The sequence below is a fragment of the Pangasianodon hypophthalmus genome, chromosome 4 (genome assembly GCF_027358585.1).
Source record: "Pangasianodon hypophthalmus isolate fPanHyp1 chromosome 4, fPanHyp1.pri, whole genome shotgun sequence".
In the NCBI taxonomy this organism is placed as follows: Eukaryota; Metazoa; Chordata; class Actinopteri; order Siluriformes; family Pangasiidae; genus Pangasianodon; species Pangasianodon hypophthalmus.
In genome coordinates this window covers 8,546,703-8,563,145 of record NC_069713.1, presented here as the reverse complement: position 1 = coordinate 8,563,145, position 16,443 = coordinate 8,546,703, and the positions used below count along the sequence as shown (strand labels likewise).

Below are 16,443 nucleotides of genomic sequence, written 5' to 3'. Positions count from 1 at the left end.
CAGTGTTGAACACTTCCTTCCATCACTGACCTACTGCATACAGCTGTAGAAGAAATATGACCTGCTTTATTGCTTGCATTAGTGTTGTGGATGTGGAACAGTTTTTAGCTCTATCTGTTTTTGAACCTCTCGGCTCTCTTGGTTGTTATAGTGACAGTAAAGCCTTGGACTGTTTGGTATAAATGAGGTGTTCCCAAGCTGATTCGTTCCAAGATGGATGACATTTCTTCCTGCAGTGTCTTCCGTAGACTCTTCTTGCTGAAGTTGTGGAAAATGTTATGAAACTTTAATAGCGGCACCTGTGGTACTGATGAACGTGATGAACAATACGAAACCGATCCTACAGTCTGTCTGAAACTTCCAAACACATTTCAAACCCTTGGTGTAGATCTTAACAGGTGTTTGTCTTATGCTCAAATGCAATACTTGATGAAATATATTGCTCCTTTATGTGGCGCTTTTATGATTTCTGTGTTCGTCGGGTACTCTTCTTGGAATCAGGAGACATTTTTGGACTGGGGAGTCCAGAGCTAAAGCACGGAACATTGTTAGGGATTGACCTTTAATACCACCTGCCTTTTCCAGCCTTTCAGCCATGCGCACAGGTGAAGATATAAGAGCGTGCAGTGGAGGATTTTGTGGTTACGCCTAAAGCTCACAAAGATTGATTTGTTCGAGGAAAAGACTCTTTGCGTAACCTGGCTTATGAAAGTATATGTAGCTTTTCTTGGAAATATTTACCTCATTTGTTATTTAACATAATGCCTTTTAGGTTGTGTGTGTGTGTGTGTGTGTGTGTGTGAGAGTAGAATAGAAATCCGTCTCGCCACATGACGGCCTTCCCAGCCACCTGTCTCCCTCAGTTACACTAATGCTGCTCATATTATTTTAAAGGCCTCATTTCGTCCTGCTGCTTTGGGGTCCGGCTCCGAGCGTAACAACTGTCTGTCTCTGTCTGCAGCGACATCAGGTGATTGTTCATTTGTGGAGCATTCTTAATCACTGAGCTCACATACAATATACAGATGTCCAAAATAGCCTGTGGTCTAGAGCAAAACACACACACACGGGTGCCACATAGTCTCGCTCTGATTAAACTTTAACTGATAATGAGGTGATGAGTGAGGTGATTTAGGTATGATAAACCAGGAAAAGACATTAAACCATGGGTCTTCAAGTACACTCTTAAACACAGAGAGAATCTACATTTCTAATAGCATGGTTGGCTAATCGTGACACTAGCGCCTGAGTGAACAAGCTACATGAAAGTTAGCAAACGTGCTGTAATGAAAACCTCACATTAAACCTCACATCATCAGAATTTTAATCAATAATTAAAATGAGACATGATTTTTTTTATTGAACTTAAATGGACACACATTTAATGGCTTAAAATCAGCTCAGAAATCTTGTCTAGTTAGCTTGGGTTAGCTAGCTGTGTAGTGTTAGCTACCACAGAGCATTGCAGTTGAGTGAGTGAACTGCGCTAAGGATATACACGCAGAAAAAGCAGTGAATCTTTTACTAAATTAAGGCTGTTATGTTGTTTAGTTTTGAACTAAATGATAATTGTAATCTTTATACTGTTGATGTATACTAAACAATGTCTTTTTCCATGCACAGTGTGTGTTAATTATTTCCTACTCTAACCTCCGTTCATTCTCAGTTTCTGATGTTTTTTTTAAGGTGGTTTCTCAATACAGCAGTGACGCGGAGGTGTTTATAACCTAACACTGCTGATACAACTGATATACTCATATCAGCACCCCACACACGCGCACACACACAAACACACTACCAGCTCAAATAACAATCTGCTCAGTGGTCGTCTCTTTCCTTTACAGTGTGTATGAATCACTATTTGTTATATTGAGTGTTTAATCAGTGATGCAGTGGGTAGAGTTTCCACCTCACGGCTTCAAGGTCTTGAATTTTTGACAGTGTTACTGTCACTGTATAGTTTCGCATGTTCTCCTTATGCCTAGGGTTTCCTCAGGGTTCTCCCGGTTTCCTCAGGGTTCTCCTGGTTTCCTCAGGGTTCTCCCGGTTTCCTCAGGGTTCTCCCGGTTTCCTCCCACTTCCCAAGGTGCCCTGTCCCATCCACCTTCGCTGGTGAGCAGGAAAAAGTGTTTAATGAAGGAGTGGTTTGTACTTCAGAGGTAGCTTATCATTACTTCGTCACTGATTACCTAAGTTTTCCTAAGCTTGTATGATCTTTATATGGATCTTTATATACCAGCCTGAGCTCTGGCTTCCATCCTGACATTTCTGCAGAACTATAAACATGTCATTGTAAAACCTGAACAGGAGAAAGTAAAGCGAGGTAATGGAGGATGTGTTGAAATTCACAGCTGTCTATTTTCTCCTTGAAATGCTATTTAGAGTTGACTCCTGAACCTAGAGTTGAGAACATGACTCCTGAACCTTTGGCCTGAAGATGCTAAAGTGTGTTAATTGAGTCTCTGGTTAAAGCGGTGGTGACAGGTTGTAATCTTTTGGCCCTTTTTTCAAATATTTACCAATGCCTACATTTGGATGAGGAAGGCAATAATAAAAGAAGTGGATACATGTCCCGTGTGTGCTGAGTTTACCCGTCACATTCTTTGTGTGCTATGACATGACGGATGATCAAACACGTTCTTTCCTAACACACTGCAGGACCCTTGTACCCTTGTATATGTGGTGTGCCCACAGCGTGTGTAAAGCAGTGACAAACAAAAGGAGTTGATTTAAGACTGTTTGGCTTTGAAAAATGTGAAAGTAGCATGTCTTATTCAGTCAGTGCATGTTAGGGCAAGAGTGTGTGTTGTTCCTTTTGTATTGTGTTTTTATTGCTCCATGCAGGACTGGACTAGTGAACTGAACACACACTTTCTCTGAACCTGAAATCACAGGTGTGAAATCAATCGCTGTGTGAAATTTACATTATAACACAGTAGTGATGAACGCTCCATTCTGATTGGTTAGAAGGTGTTGATTAATTTTCCATAACAGCACTTTCTAATATGTTATCTATGTTATATTGTTTCTATAGTAACAGCATACACAGGGACTGGTATGGTGTTTGATTTCATACATTTCAGGATTAAAAGTTAATGCTTTGTGTAGAAGGCATTTTAACACAATGCCTCTGAGTTTACAAAATAAAAACAACTAAGAAAACCTACTGGAACACATTTGAATAATTTTTATTTATGCAGCAAAGACAACATAACACTGACAACTAAAATTCAGTCAAAAAGCAAATTAAAGAGCAATGTGGATAATGACTGGATTTTATTGATTATTATATTTTTATTTAAGAGAAGAAGAAGCCTTTATTTGTCACATATACATTACAGCACAGTGAAATTCTTTTCTTTGCATATCCTCTGCGGCCCGGGTTCGATTCCCGGCCAGGGAACGAACCCCAATGTGCAACAGTGCGCTCTTAGTGCCAGTCCCACGCCCGGATAAAATTGGAGAAGGTTTCGTCAGGAAGGGCATCCAGCATAAAAACTGTGCCAAATCAAATATACGCGGATCAGTGATCCACTGTGGCGACCCCTAATGGGAGCAGCCGAAAGAGAAACATATAGGTAGTTATTATAAATAAAACTAAATGATTTAAATGGCTTTTTTTGCTATTTTTCTTCATATTTCATCCCTTTTTTTTCTATAACACTGTTTAAAAATTCTGTATAAACTGTATACCTATGACTATTAAATAATTAGAACTATATTACTAAATGATTAATAAATGCACAATGCAGATTTCCTTTATAAGAAAATTTAATAATATAAAGCAAATGCTTTTTTAGCGTTAATTCTTATACTCTTTAGTATTGCTGTTATTCATGTCCCGCTACATCTACTTTATTAGTACCATCATCCTTGGTGAAGGAATATAATTATACATAGTCATCGTTAAACTCAACAAGATGGAGAAAATGTTTGTGATTTGTTGTTGGAACTTGCTCTCTGTAGCATGGGAGTGACATGGCATGAATGATAGTATGTTGGGTGGGTGTAAGGGGTGTATAGGGGTGTTGTGTTCGGTATGTAACACCATTTCAGGAATTTGTGTGTAGCTGACATGTCTCTTCACACACCCCGACTTCGCCTACAATCGTCTGCAGGAGCCAGTGTGACAGCACGTATGCATGCCATCCCTCTTAACACACAGGTGTGAACAAGACACAGGGCAATTCATCAAAGACGATAAATGGAAATCCAAGGCCATGTCCAGATCACCAGTTTTGTTTCTCAGTTCTGATTTTTTTTCAAAGCTGTGTGTGAACTCACAAATCCGATCTTTCCTAGGAGATGGCATGTATAGTAAGATCCAAATTTGAGTGCATCTCTCAACATAGGAGTGTCAATGTTAACAGCTGCAAAAAGAGCTACATCTCATATCTTTTTTTTTTTTTTTTTAGGAGTGGGGGGAGGTCTTGCCAAAAAAAAGAGACTATCTAGACTATCTAAAGAGACTATCTATCTAGGTCTAGAAAAGTGCTTTAGAAATAAACTGTATTATTATTATTATTATTATTATTATTATTATTATTATCTTAAGTAATCTTAATTAACATAATAAAAAAACAGTCAGAATCCAAATTGGTGGTAAAAACACAGGCATCAAACAAGAATAATCTGTAATCAGTAAATGAGGAAAAACAGCCGAAGGTCAAAACCAGAAAGTGCAAAGAAAGTACGTATATACAGAAAGTATATATAAACATAAAGACGCTACTAACAGAAAATAGGTGAACACAATAAGATAACAAAGCATTACTAAGCTTTAAAAAAAAGGAAAATGCGGTCGGTCTGGTTTAAGAGATCATATTACGAATAGTTTACATAAAAAATATTAAGCTTCTCCTCAAAATATGATTTAATTGCTTATACTAAATTTAATTTAAACACGTTTTTAATGACCTGTCTCAGTTATGTAAAGTGAATGTGATCGATTCATGTAGTAATAACGTGATCCAATTACATTATGAAATCTCGTGAGGATGTTGGTGCTGATGCAAAGAAAGACTCTAGTGTTAAAATTAAGTTAGATAAACCAGGTGTAGTATAATAGCAGAGAGGAAACTGTTGCTGTCTCACAATGCCAGCGACCTGGTTTGATCCTCAGCTCAGGTGAAAGTGCAGGCTTTGGTTTTATTATTAAACAAACGAGCATATAATGGATGCATCCATGTTTTGACTTCCTGCTTCCGAGTTAATTTGTATGCAGCATTAGACTATATGCATCCTTGAAATAGAGGGTAAGCTTAGCCCGGCTAGCCCATTTATATCAACCGACCCAGGTTAGTACACTGAGGGGAAAAAAAAAAATAAAATTGGTCACTATGGGCCTCAGGTCTCTGTAGTGTCTAGATTTACCACTGAGTTCAATAATATGGAGAAGACAAGCTCAGCACATGGGTTTTCACAGGTATAGAAGCAATTAGATATACCAAGACATTACCTAAACTGACCTCCAGCAACTTTCTGTGTGTGTGTGTGTGTGTGTGTGTGTGTGTGTGTGTGTGTGTGTGTGGAAAACGACAGTGATTAAGATCCCATCACAGCTTGATTTTGTTAAGAGAGACACGGTGATGCGACTTTGATGACTGTAGAAGTTAAATCTGCGCTCATTCAAGCACTGCAGCTCTGTGACCGCTGTTTTTGTTTCCTTTCTAGCTTTTCCATGTCGCTTACATTATCGTGAAGTTTGCCAACTCGCCACGGCCGGATCTGTGGGTGCTCGAGCGCTCCGTCGATCACGGGAAGACCTTCACGCCCTGGCAGTATTTTGCACGTGAGATGATGTTCATCAGTATACACCGACTTTTAAATCTTTAAAATCAAAAATATGTTTTTTTTTTCCCCTATTTCCATTTTCTCTCTTTTTTTAATTTAAAGTGTTTTACTTTTTTGATTGTTGTTTTTACCCATTTTATTGTAAGAAAACATTCAGTAAAGGCTATGGCAGTAACCGAGACAGCTGAGCTAATAATTGGTGTATAAAAAGTCTTTGGGATTTTTTTGTGCCCTGAATTTAGCAGCTAAAATTGCATGTTTTAGTGCTATGGACATTGTTGGGTTAACCAGCATTGTTTCCATTAGTTTTATGCTGCTGGCTAACCCATGTGTTTGTACACAGAGATGAAGAAAGTTAGAAATATCCATGATGCTTGAAATGAGAAGAAGATGGGTTTTATGTCTGTATGTTACTAAAGCAGAATATATATTGGGTTCTTCTGATTTGCTTTAGATTCAAAACAGGATTGTATTGAAAGGTTTGGTAAGGAGCCTAATGGCAGGACTGTTGTAGATGATGATCAGATCTGTAGCACGGAGTACTCACGGATTGTCCCGTTAGAAAACGGCGAGGTGAGTTGTTGTTATACTTCTTCTTCTTTTTTTTTTTTAAAGAAATCAAAGTGGCTGTGATTTCAAAAAAAAATAATGAATGATGGATGTGATGTGTATGTGCTGTGAATACAAAAAGTAAAAATTTCATATAAACCTGAGTTTTTTGAGTATTGCAGTGTGGACTGGTTTTGCAGACAGTAAATGCTACAAAAATTGTTAAAAGTATGACGTTATTCATTAATAAAAAAAAACAGATTAAAGAACAAAAGAATATATAAGAGGATGATGGAAAATAATCAACTTTGGGGTACTATCAGTAACAGTAACCGTCCTGTTGTTGATTATTTGTCTATAACTGCACATCCAGAAGTGTTTTAGTCCATATTTAATAACATTATTGTTGCTTTCAGATCTTCGTGTCTCTCGTGAACGGTCGTCCCGGATCGAAGAACTTCGCCTACTCTCCGGCTCTGCAGGAATTCACGAAGGCCACAAACATCCGCCTGCACTTTTTACGGACCAACACACTGCTGGGGCATCTGATCTCCAAGGCTCAGCGTGACCCCACTGTGACACGCAGGGTGAGTGTGTGTGTGTGTGTGTGTGTGTGTGCCATTAAATATGCACCACGTCATTGTAAAATTGCTTGCACTGACACACAGCTGAAACAAAATGCCCTGTCTAGGTAACAGAAGCTTGATTCAGGATTTGTTCTGTTTGACTAACTTCTTAATTCATTCTTGAAAACACAAAACTATTACGTAAAAAGTTGTTGAAAGTCGTGGGATGTTTTTTAAAGCTTCTGTATAAAAGCCTGTGTGAGACAAGAGTGTGTCAGTGGATTTAGATCTACTCTGAGTGCGAAAGTTTACCGAGCAGCTTTCACACGGGTGGCGGAGATGTTTAAAGCTAAACAATGTTGATAATATGACAATATTAAACTATAAAAGCTATTAAATTACTTAGAGCTGAGCAATATAATGGAAATACATCAATATTGTGATAAACTGCATCACAGTATGATTTTCTTTCTTGATTTTTCTCTGTTTTTTTTTTTAAGGTCGCAATACTAGTACTTCAGCATGCAGTATATGGTGTTTTGCTTGCTAAACTAAATATCATAATGCATATAACTATCATGGCATTCGAATTTTTGCCATGGTGCCTACTACTTTAACACAGGGTTCCCAATCAATTCCAAATGGAAGTATATTTACTCAAATATTTTAAAATATAAATTTATTTGTTTTGTTTTGTTTTCTGACACTTTTCATTAAAGTAACTTTACAGATGTTCTCTGAGGAAGGATGATCATGGTTGGGTTTTTTAAATATACTGTAGGTAAAAATAATAATAATAATAATAATAATAATAATAAAATATGTTAATATGCACAAGACTTGAATTTGAATTTGGTAGCTGGGCAAAAGTAGATTTAAATTATAAAATAGTTAATTCAAAGAGGCAAAAATGACTCAATTTAAATAAAAATATATAAAAAAAAAAGAATTCAGTCATGGTGTTTGAGATTTGTAACAAGTACATAAAAAGATCTAAAGGAAATTTAATGAGTAAAAAAAAAAAAATAAAAAGAGAATTCATTTTTACATGCACTTGGGTAAAACACAAATGCATTAAAATATTGTTATATAGTAGTAATATAATTATAGCAATAGTGAAATACTTGTGTTTACTAAACCAGAAACAGTGATTCATCATCACCAAAAGCAGATCCTTAAATCAGCTCTTTTATCTCGCATCCTGGTCCAAGAGCCATAAATAAGGGTTTATTCAGTATTCTGCTTCATTGTTTATTTTATTCAGAGTTATTTAAAAGTTATTTAAAGTGACCTAACCTAACAGTGATATGGGCTATGACAGGTGAGATCATTTGTCTTCTATGTAGAGCAGATTTTCCGTCACTTATCATGCACATGGTCACGAGTTTGAACATGACCAGTGTGTGTGTGTGTGTGTGTGTGTGTGTTAACAGCGCTGCACAAAGGATCATTACAGATCCAAGATTTTAAAGTGAGCTGAGTAAAGATGATAGATAAAATTGACTTCATCTGTTGGATGTTTGGTTAATGGACATGCTGGTCTGCTGTGTGTGGTGTTCATTTTTCTAAATGAGTTTACAGTTCTGTGAGTTAGACGTGCATTTCCGCGGCACAGAGAAGTGCTTTCCCTGCAAGATGACTCAGGAGGAAAAGCTTCATCCTGTACAGAGACGTAAATCCCGGATGCAGGGAAAAGGTTCCTGTAGTGTAATTAGCATGGAGGTAATTAAACATACCAGGTCTCCTGTAACGCAGACTGCGATGGTTTTCCCTTCTGTCTTGAGTTAAGCCGTATCCCAGGATGCTCTCTGCTCAGGCCTGGGAGCAGTAATTAAAAAGGATCAGCCGATGAATAAGTGACCAAGCCATCCAAAGCCTTTTTTTAATGAAAAGTGGTCTAAAAAAATTACATACAAAATTGGTAATTTTGGTAACTCATCTCACATGATAACAGTTTCAGCTCGTTATTGTTTTAGGGCAAAAAATACAACATTCAAATTAGTCACACACTTGAAAAATTGCGTCACATACAGTACTGTGCAAAAGTCTTAGGCACCCTATTTTTTTTTAGTACAAACTTTGCTATAGATTTTTGTTTTATGATTTCTACATTATTGATTCAGTACAAAAACATTTTAGATTTCCAGACATTAGTTTTCCAGCACAAAATTAAATGTTACAGAAAAATGTTTGTATGTCAGTAAAGAAAGCAGCAGATTACATAAGAGACACTTTTCAGACAAAAAAACATAATGAAGGCTGCTGGGTTTTACTGCAAAAATAAGAAGCAAGTGTGACAGTCAAAGTCTCCAGAAGAACTGTGGCTGCTTCTGTAAGATGCTCAGTAACACTTACAGCTCATTTCCTTATAAAACTGCACACACTGCACCTGAGACTACTATTTTTTTCAAAGCGAAGGATTGTCACACCAAATATTGACTTTAATTCATTTATTTCTGTTTACTGCTCTTTATAGTATATATTTTTAAAATGTAGAAACATTTAATTTCATTATTTTTGAAGGCATCTTTGCTCTACAGCATTTCTTTGCATATGCCTAAGACTTTTGCACAGTACTACATGTTAATAGATTTTCACTGTTTCACAACGAGAGACGTAAAACATTAGTCATGTTACAGATGTAGAATGTTAGTCTCAGCCTTGGACATTCAATGGCTCATGGAACTTTTCTGGCAACGAGCTTCAGGATCTTGAAGGCTGCAATCTGATTAGCTCTCCCCATTTCTCTGAGCTGGTTCTTTTGAAGGCCGCTACACAATGAGCTTTTGAGAGTCAGACACAGCCACTGAAGTAAAAAAGAAAAACTTCACTTAGTCTTGTCATTAAAGGTCATTAGAGTTTTGTTTGAAGCAGTCAGTGGTGAGTAAATGATAACATCTCACGTTTGCTGATAAGCTGCGGGAAATAAGTCTCATTACTGCTTTCTGTAAAAGTACGCGGTTCATGATGAAACGTATCAGACTGTCTAGAAACTTCCAGAAGTCTGACTTGTCAGACTTGGTGAATATGTTTGAATTTGGTACTTGTGCAGAGGTTTAGTTAGATTTTTGAAACAAGTACGTGTTCGATCTAAAGGAAAATGAGATGAGTAAAAAAAAAAAAGTAAATACGATTAAAAGGGCATTCATTTTCAATTTGAATTTTGTAATTGGTATGTAGAACCCAGTGTGTGTGTGTGTGTGTGTGTGTGTGTGTGTGTGTGTGTGTGTGTGTGTCGAGGTGTGAAAGACTCAGGAAGGAGACAGGCGAATTTTTGTCAGAACATCAGGTTCCATTTATTTTCTCACCAACATTTTTCAGTGTGTTTTCAAAAACTCAGCAGAAAAAAACAACAAACCAAATGTCATCTCAATACTCCGCAGCTTTCGTCTCTCTCTCTCTCTCTCTCAGCTACAATCTCTCAGTTCACTGAAAGGACAAACAAAGCACTTAAGTAAACTGGCCATAAACGCACACAGGTGAGAATCATCCCGCTTTACCTGCCCGTTCAACCCGCCTCCTCTCTGTCTGCAGACCACGCTTGACTACACCCTTCCTGCCTGATGGTACTTTGAAGATATATTCACACTTCCTATTCCATTCCTACATAGATAATGGAGTCTGAGGAGTGTGAATCCCATTGTGTATGAGTTTGTATGAGTTGTATGAGATGTGCAGGTTAGTCTGAGTCACCTGTTGTGCTAAGGCTAGTCTCCTCTTTTTTGAGAATGATGCATAGGAAATATTGCTAGCTATCCAGGGTTAGTTGCGTATAACGGCTGTCCTTAGTTACCTCAATGACCCTTTGAAAATGTACACTTTATACACCGTGACTCTGCGTGTGCCTGAGAGGAACGGTCCTGCCTCAGGTGCTATGTCTCTGTTTACTGACAGGACGTCGTCTGGCCTCCGCTGTCTCTCCCCTCCGCTCTAACATTCCTTCATGCTTGGCCGTGTGCCTGCCAAGAGCCTCATGCCAAGCCGAGTGTAGAGTAATGCATGCACTCAAGGAGAGTGTTTAGACCTGCTTGGGCAGTCAGTAAGATCCTTCGTCACCGGTCTGTGGAGTCGGACATGCTTCAGCGCAGGAGAAAAAGCATGACCAGTGTGGAACAATTTATTAGCGAACAAATACATCGTAAATTCAGCTCGGAGCTCTGTGGATGGATAACAGGACCAGTGAGGCTACTGGGTGATATTTCTAAAGACAATAAAACCAGAGACTGGAGAGACGGAACATTAAATGTAACCATAAGAGGATAAATGTGAATTGTTCTTTAATTAATAAAAAAATTGTAATTATTAGCAAATTGCTGTGGTATAAGAGGAACAAAACACTTCAGGACATGCTGTGGTTGGAAAATGATCATTGTTGGTTGTTGATTATTTTCCTGTAACAGCACACCCTAAGTGTTTTATTCCTTATACTGTGGGCCGGTGTATATTGAATACATGGTGTGATTTGGCAGTATATTTCTCTCACCAAGTTTTTACGTGTTGTAAAACTCAACACACATGGGTAATGTGAACATGACAACTTCCACCTGTTGAAAAAGTCACAAGTGTCCTCGTTCTAAAAGAATTGTTATACTTAGACACAGTAGACTTATATTATTATGTATTATATTAAGTTATATTATGTAACATTATGTAAATTTTCTGCAATACTATAGACATTGTTTTATCTTTAAATATATATATATATATTTCTTCGGAAACTGTAGACTAGCCTGGAGTGCATGCGGAACAAAAGATTTATTGGACTCATGTGGTGCAATTTTGATTACTCAGCTTCTGTAACACAAGATAAGTGGGTGGAGAGTGAACACACACACACACACACACTTGCACACACACACACACACACACACACACTTGCACACAGAGATCGAGAGAGAGACAGAGAGACACTTGCTGTCTATATATGGTTTCCTCTGATGTGTGTATTATTGGAATACTTAAATAACTCCACTAACCTACCACAGTAACTAGACTTATTTTGGCTCTTTTTACTTTTCAGATTTTCTTTTATCTCTAGAAAGAAAATAAGTAGTAGCAGTCATCACAGTAGAAACAGACATACAGACAGGTTCCTTCCCATATATACACGCATACTTAAAAAAACAAAAAACCAGTAGAATACAACAGTAGAAGTGCAATCTCTCTTAATAAATCTATCAATTAAATAATTATAAAATAAATGTTATGTATTAGATATTGCACAAACCCAATATCCAAAGCAAAACATAGTTATATAGTCTAAATAAATGTAAACTATCAGAAAATTTAAAAAATAAGTTTTTTTTTCACAAAAAAAAAACTTTCCTCACACCACATACCAGTCACATACCAGCATAATGCATAAATACAGGTTAAGAAGCCTGAACACACACACACACACACACACACAGTTTCAGGTTACCATAAGATATCCGTTAACCTCTATCCAAAACAGCCTGGGGGAAATTTTAATTTTTTCTGGTTCACTATGCAGGCTCCATAGTCTCTGTTTAAATAAATAAATAAATAAATAATTTAAAAAAACAGCCTGTTGTAATTGCATTAACATCAAGATACTGATATGAAAGTATCTGGCTGATAATTGATAGGATTGTAATATATTACCACCATAATCAAATATTAAATATGATTTCATCAGTGTGAGTAAAAAGCATCAGAATTTCCCGCACAGTGTCAGTACTGTCACTGTATTTGTTTTATTTTTAGATTATTTAAATTGAGCTTTAATTTGGTTCAACAATACTTGTACTCAATACTTGTACTTTCACACTTATGCGAATTGTGTTTTCATGCTTTTTAACTCTCTCTCCTCTTCTTGCAGTATTATTACAGCATTAAAGACATCAGCGTAGGGGGACGGTGTGTGTGCCACGGCCATGCCCATGCATGTGGAGTGCGAGTGCCAGGCCGGCAAGATCAGTGAGTAACAGTATCCACTGGGATAACACTGCTGAACGTGTCCTTACGTGAACAACATCTGGACCGTACGTGGCTTTAGAGAACAGATATTTTTTCTGTCATTCTTTTTTTCATAAGCCTTCAGGTTCAGAGATCTATGGCAGTGATGACGGTATAAAAATCAGTCAGACATAAATAACAATTTTGATATTTTTCGATATCAGAGCCTTGACTATTAGTCGATACCCAATACTAGTGTAATATGTTTTTGTAACCTTAATTATTACAAAAGCTGTTTAACAGATGTTGCTGTCAATACATCTCATTTGTTAGGATCAATTGTAATTGTAATACTTTTTTAAAAAATGTGTTTTTAAAAAAACATTATGCTAGTGCTTATTTTCTTCATCATAAAGATAGACAAGTATAAAAAATGTACTGCTAAAAAATATAGCAGTGAATCAGTTTGAAAAATATGTCAAATCCAATCCAATAAATTCCTAAAATAAATAAACCATAATCATAAAAATGTTGGACAAAAGTTAATGAACACCTGATATTTTAGCATTTAAAAAAACTCATTTTAAATACTCTAAAAATTCCATCCAAGAAACAGGTCTAAGTTAATGGAGATATGTTTATTATTAAATTATGAATTAAGAAATTTTAGAAATGACTTTATTGTATTTGCATGATCTAGATCTAATCAGAAAGGTCAATACTAGCATTCTGTGTGAGTGTTTTATCTCTAGGTTTAATGGTGATTTCCTCAAATACGCCTGCTTTTAATAAAACACTCATTTAGAGTGGCATTAGGATCCGAGAGCGAGCACTTAATACGTTTCACGCAGATTTATCTTTCCTTGTCTAAGTGCTACTCTGTATTTTGCTTGTGATGATAATAGTGAAACAGTAAAATATAAGAATCTCAGGTTTTTGAAAACTGGTAGTGTGGATAAACAAACCAAATTCTGTAAGAGGTGATCATGTCATGGTCAAAATTCTCATTTGAATTGAGATTCTCAGTTCTATGCAAATTGTGTATGACTTGGGAAAGCAACAAATCCAAACGATTGTCTCTAATAATTCCTCGGAACGATCCTATGGAAATGTGTAGTCTGGTGTTTCTTTCAGTTCCCCATTCACAGCTTTAGTTCCCATTTTTATGAAGGAAAACCTTATAACCGTTGTTTCATCTCATCCCGTTACATACGACCTCTTTTTAAACGTGTATAGAGACATTACGAAGAAGTTTAGAAGGAAGTACCCGAGATCATTGGTGCCTATGGTGAGTGTATGTAGCTAGTACACTTAGCTTGCTTTGCTAATCTGCAAACAATGCTAGTGCTAGTATGACGATTAGCAACATATAAACAAAAGTAAATTGTGTAGTTAGTTGTAGGCTGTACATTACTACTGTTTCTCATCAGCTGAAAAAAGTGACAACAGTACAACTAACTACAAGCGACGTGAGTGACTAGTTACTTGCTAGTGTGAACGCAGGGTTAAATGTGCTTCAATATGAATAACTGAATAACACTTTTGGATTTTAAGGGGTTAATAGAGTATGACTGGTGCTTTAATTGTGCAGGAGATGGTATTTATAATGGAATTCATTTGAAGGTTGCCTCCTGGATATGAAAATATGAAAACTGTCTGTATCTTTGATGTTTTGGGATTTTAGCCAAGCCAAATTCCAACCTGATAAAAAGCTCTGGAATTTTAATTCTATATATATATATATATATATTTTTATATATTTTTATACATGCTTTGAAATGTCTCATGGAGAAGAACTGAAAGTATTACATGTAGTGTGTAATAGTGTGTAAAGGTGCCAAATTAAAATTAAAATTAAAATGAAAGGTCTTGGATGATCTGAGGACTTGGCACAGTCTCAAACGTTTAAACGTCTAAAGTTTTCTCATATTAAAAGTTTTGCAGCATTATAAATGTCCTGTCTGTCTTCAGACTTCAGTGCGAGTGTCAGCACAACACCTGCGGTGAGTCATGTGACCTCTGTTGCCCTGGATACCACCAGAAGGCGTGGCGTGCGGGGACGGCCGACAGTCCCAATGAGTGCGAGCGTAAGTTTTAGTTTCTATCGCTGATGAGATTTGATATTTATCTGATGTCAGTTATTGTTATTGCTTTTAAAGCTATGGATTAAAACGTTTACGTTGATGGGTGTGAGCAGGTAGCGTCTCTGCCTCAGACCTCCAGGGACATGCTGTTAGAGGAAAATAATTAACTCTGGGCAGGTTCCATATTACACCACCCAGTGTTGATTATTTTCCTATAACTGCGTGCTTTAATTTGGGTTTACTTTGTTGATTATACTGTGTATTGTCTGTACACAGCAGAAAAAATGGCTAATTTCTAACGTTCAGAGATTAAATTTGAGACTTACTGATATAAACGCTGCTGTACATGTCTCCCTGTGTGTGTGGTGTCTCTGTATGTGTCTCCTTGTGTGTGTGTGTGTGTGTGTGTGTGTGGTGTAAGATGGAATTATGCTGGGTTTTTCTTGCCCTAAGCAGTGTTGCTCAGACGCATTGTTTAAGCCGGACTAGTGCAAGAACACACAGGCCCGTTTTGGCACATTGGGCGTCTACAGTCATCTCTCCACTGGCTGAGTAGCTTCAGGGTAGAAAAAGAGACTTGAAGGAAAACTCCACCCTGAAACACATTAAATATGTTTATATTGAAATATTTGTGATGTGTTTAGTGACAGTGATTTAGTGATTTGTTGGTTGATGCTGTATTTTGTGTCGCTCTGAGGTCATACGCTGACATTGTTGGTGTTAGCGCAGTTAAAATGGCACTTAATAGGAGAAAAAATCAGTCAGATTTCACTGTTAGCTCCTAAAAACAAAAGAGCTTCTTTTTCTTACTCACCGTTTACCAGCAATGTTCAATGTCATACTAATGAGAAGTAGTGGAAACAGTATACAGTGGACTCAAAGTTCCAGAATGCAATGCAGCTATACGATGCTGAGTTTCAGCTCGGCTAGTTAACGATCTGTGAGATGACAAGCACGATGGTGTTGATGGTGGTACTAGCATGAAAGTTGGCGCTTTGGAAGCTGATCTGTTTGAACAGAGTGTACAGATGAGGATGTGTGAGAGCTGGACAGACTAAAGCACTAAAGCGCCGCTGCATCACTCTGGACCACTGTCAGCAGGCGTTGTATGTAATGTAGGTGAACTCGTGTTAACCGAGGTGAAAATAGACCAACATGCTGAAGAATATTTTTTTTTTCTTCGTTACTACACGTGAGTATCAGTTCAAGAGATTTATTGAGAGAAAATGAATACTTGTACTTTAACTCCATTATATTTCCATTAAAAAACCAATGTTTACTTCTTCATTTTCATTTTCATTTAGACTTTTTAAGGACTTACTTACTTACAAGCTCATAACTGTAAATCTTTGCCCTGTTACCCATGCAGTCAATTACAGTTTAATGCATTTGAACTTTTTTGAAAAAACTAAGCACTTGTGTGACAGTTGGTGTGGGGAAAACCATGTCTAATCTCTTCTACTGAAGCATGTGTTCAGATGATGGATTTGATCTAAAATGGATCATAAGGTTTTGCAAAAACGTGTGGAGTC

General features: G+C 37.1%; 1 protein-coding gene across 3 annotated transcripts in view; it reads left to right on the top strand.

Annotated features, from left to right (window-relative positions):
* LOC113526350 (laminin subunit alpha-3) overlaps positions 1–16,443 on the top strand; it is a 106,087-nt gene that overhangs the window by 9,118 nt on the left and 80,526 nt on the right. For all 3 annotated transcript variants that reach the window (XM_053233138.1, XM_053233137.1, XM_053233139.1), the window contains exons 3-7: positions 5,674–5,791; positions 6,248–6,366; positions 6,759–6,929; positions 12,751–12,848; positions 14,799–14,914. In XM_053233138.1, coding sequence (XP_053089113.1) covers positions 5,674–5,791; positions 6,248–6,366; positions 6,759–6,929; positions 12,751–12,848; positions 14,799–14,914 — 622 coding nt within the window. The remainder of the gene's footprint in view (positions 1–5,673; positions 5,792–6,247; positions 6,367–6,758; positions 6,930–12,750; positions 12,849–14,798; positions 14,915–16,443) is intronic.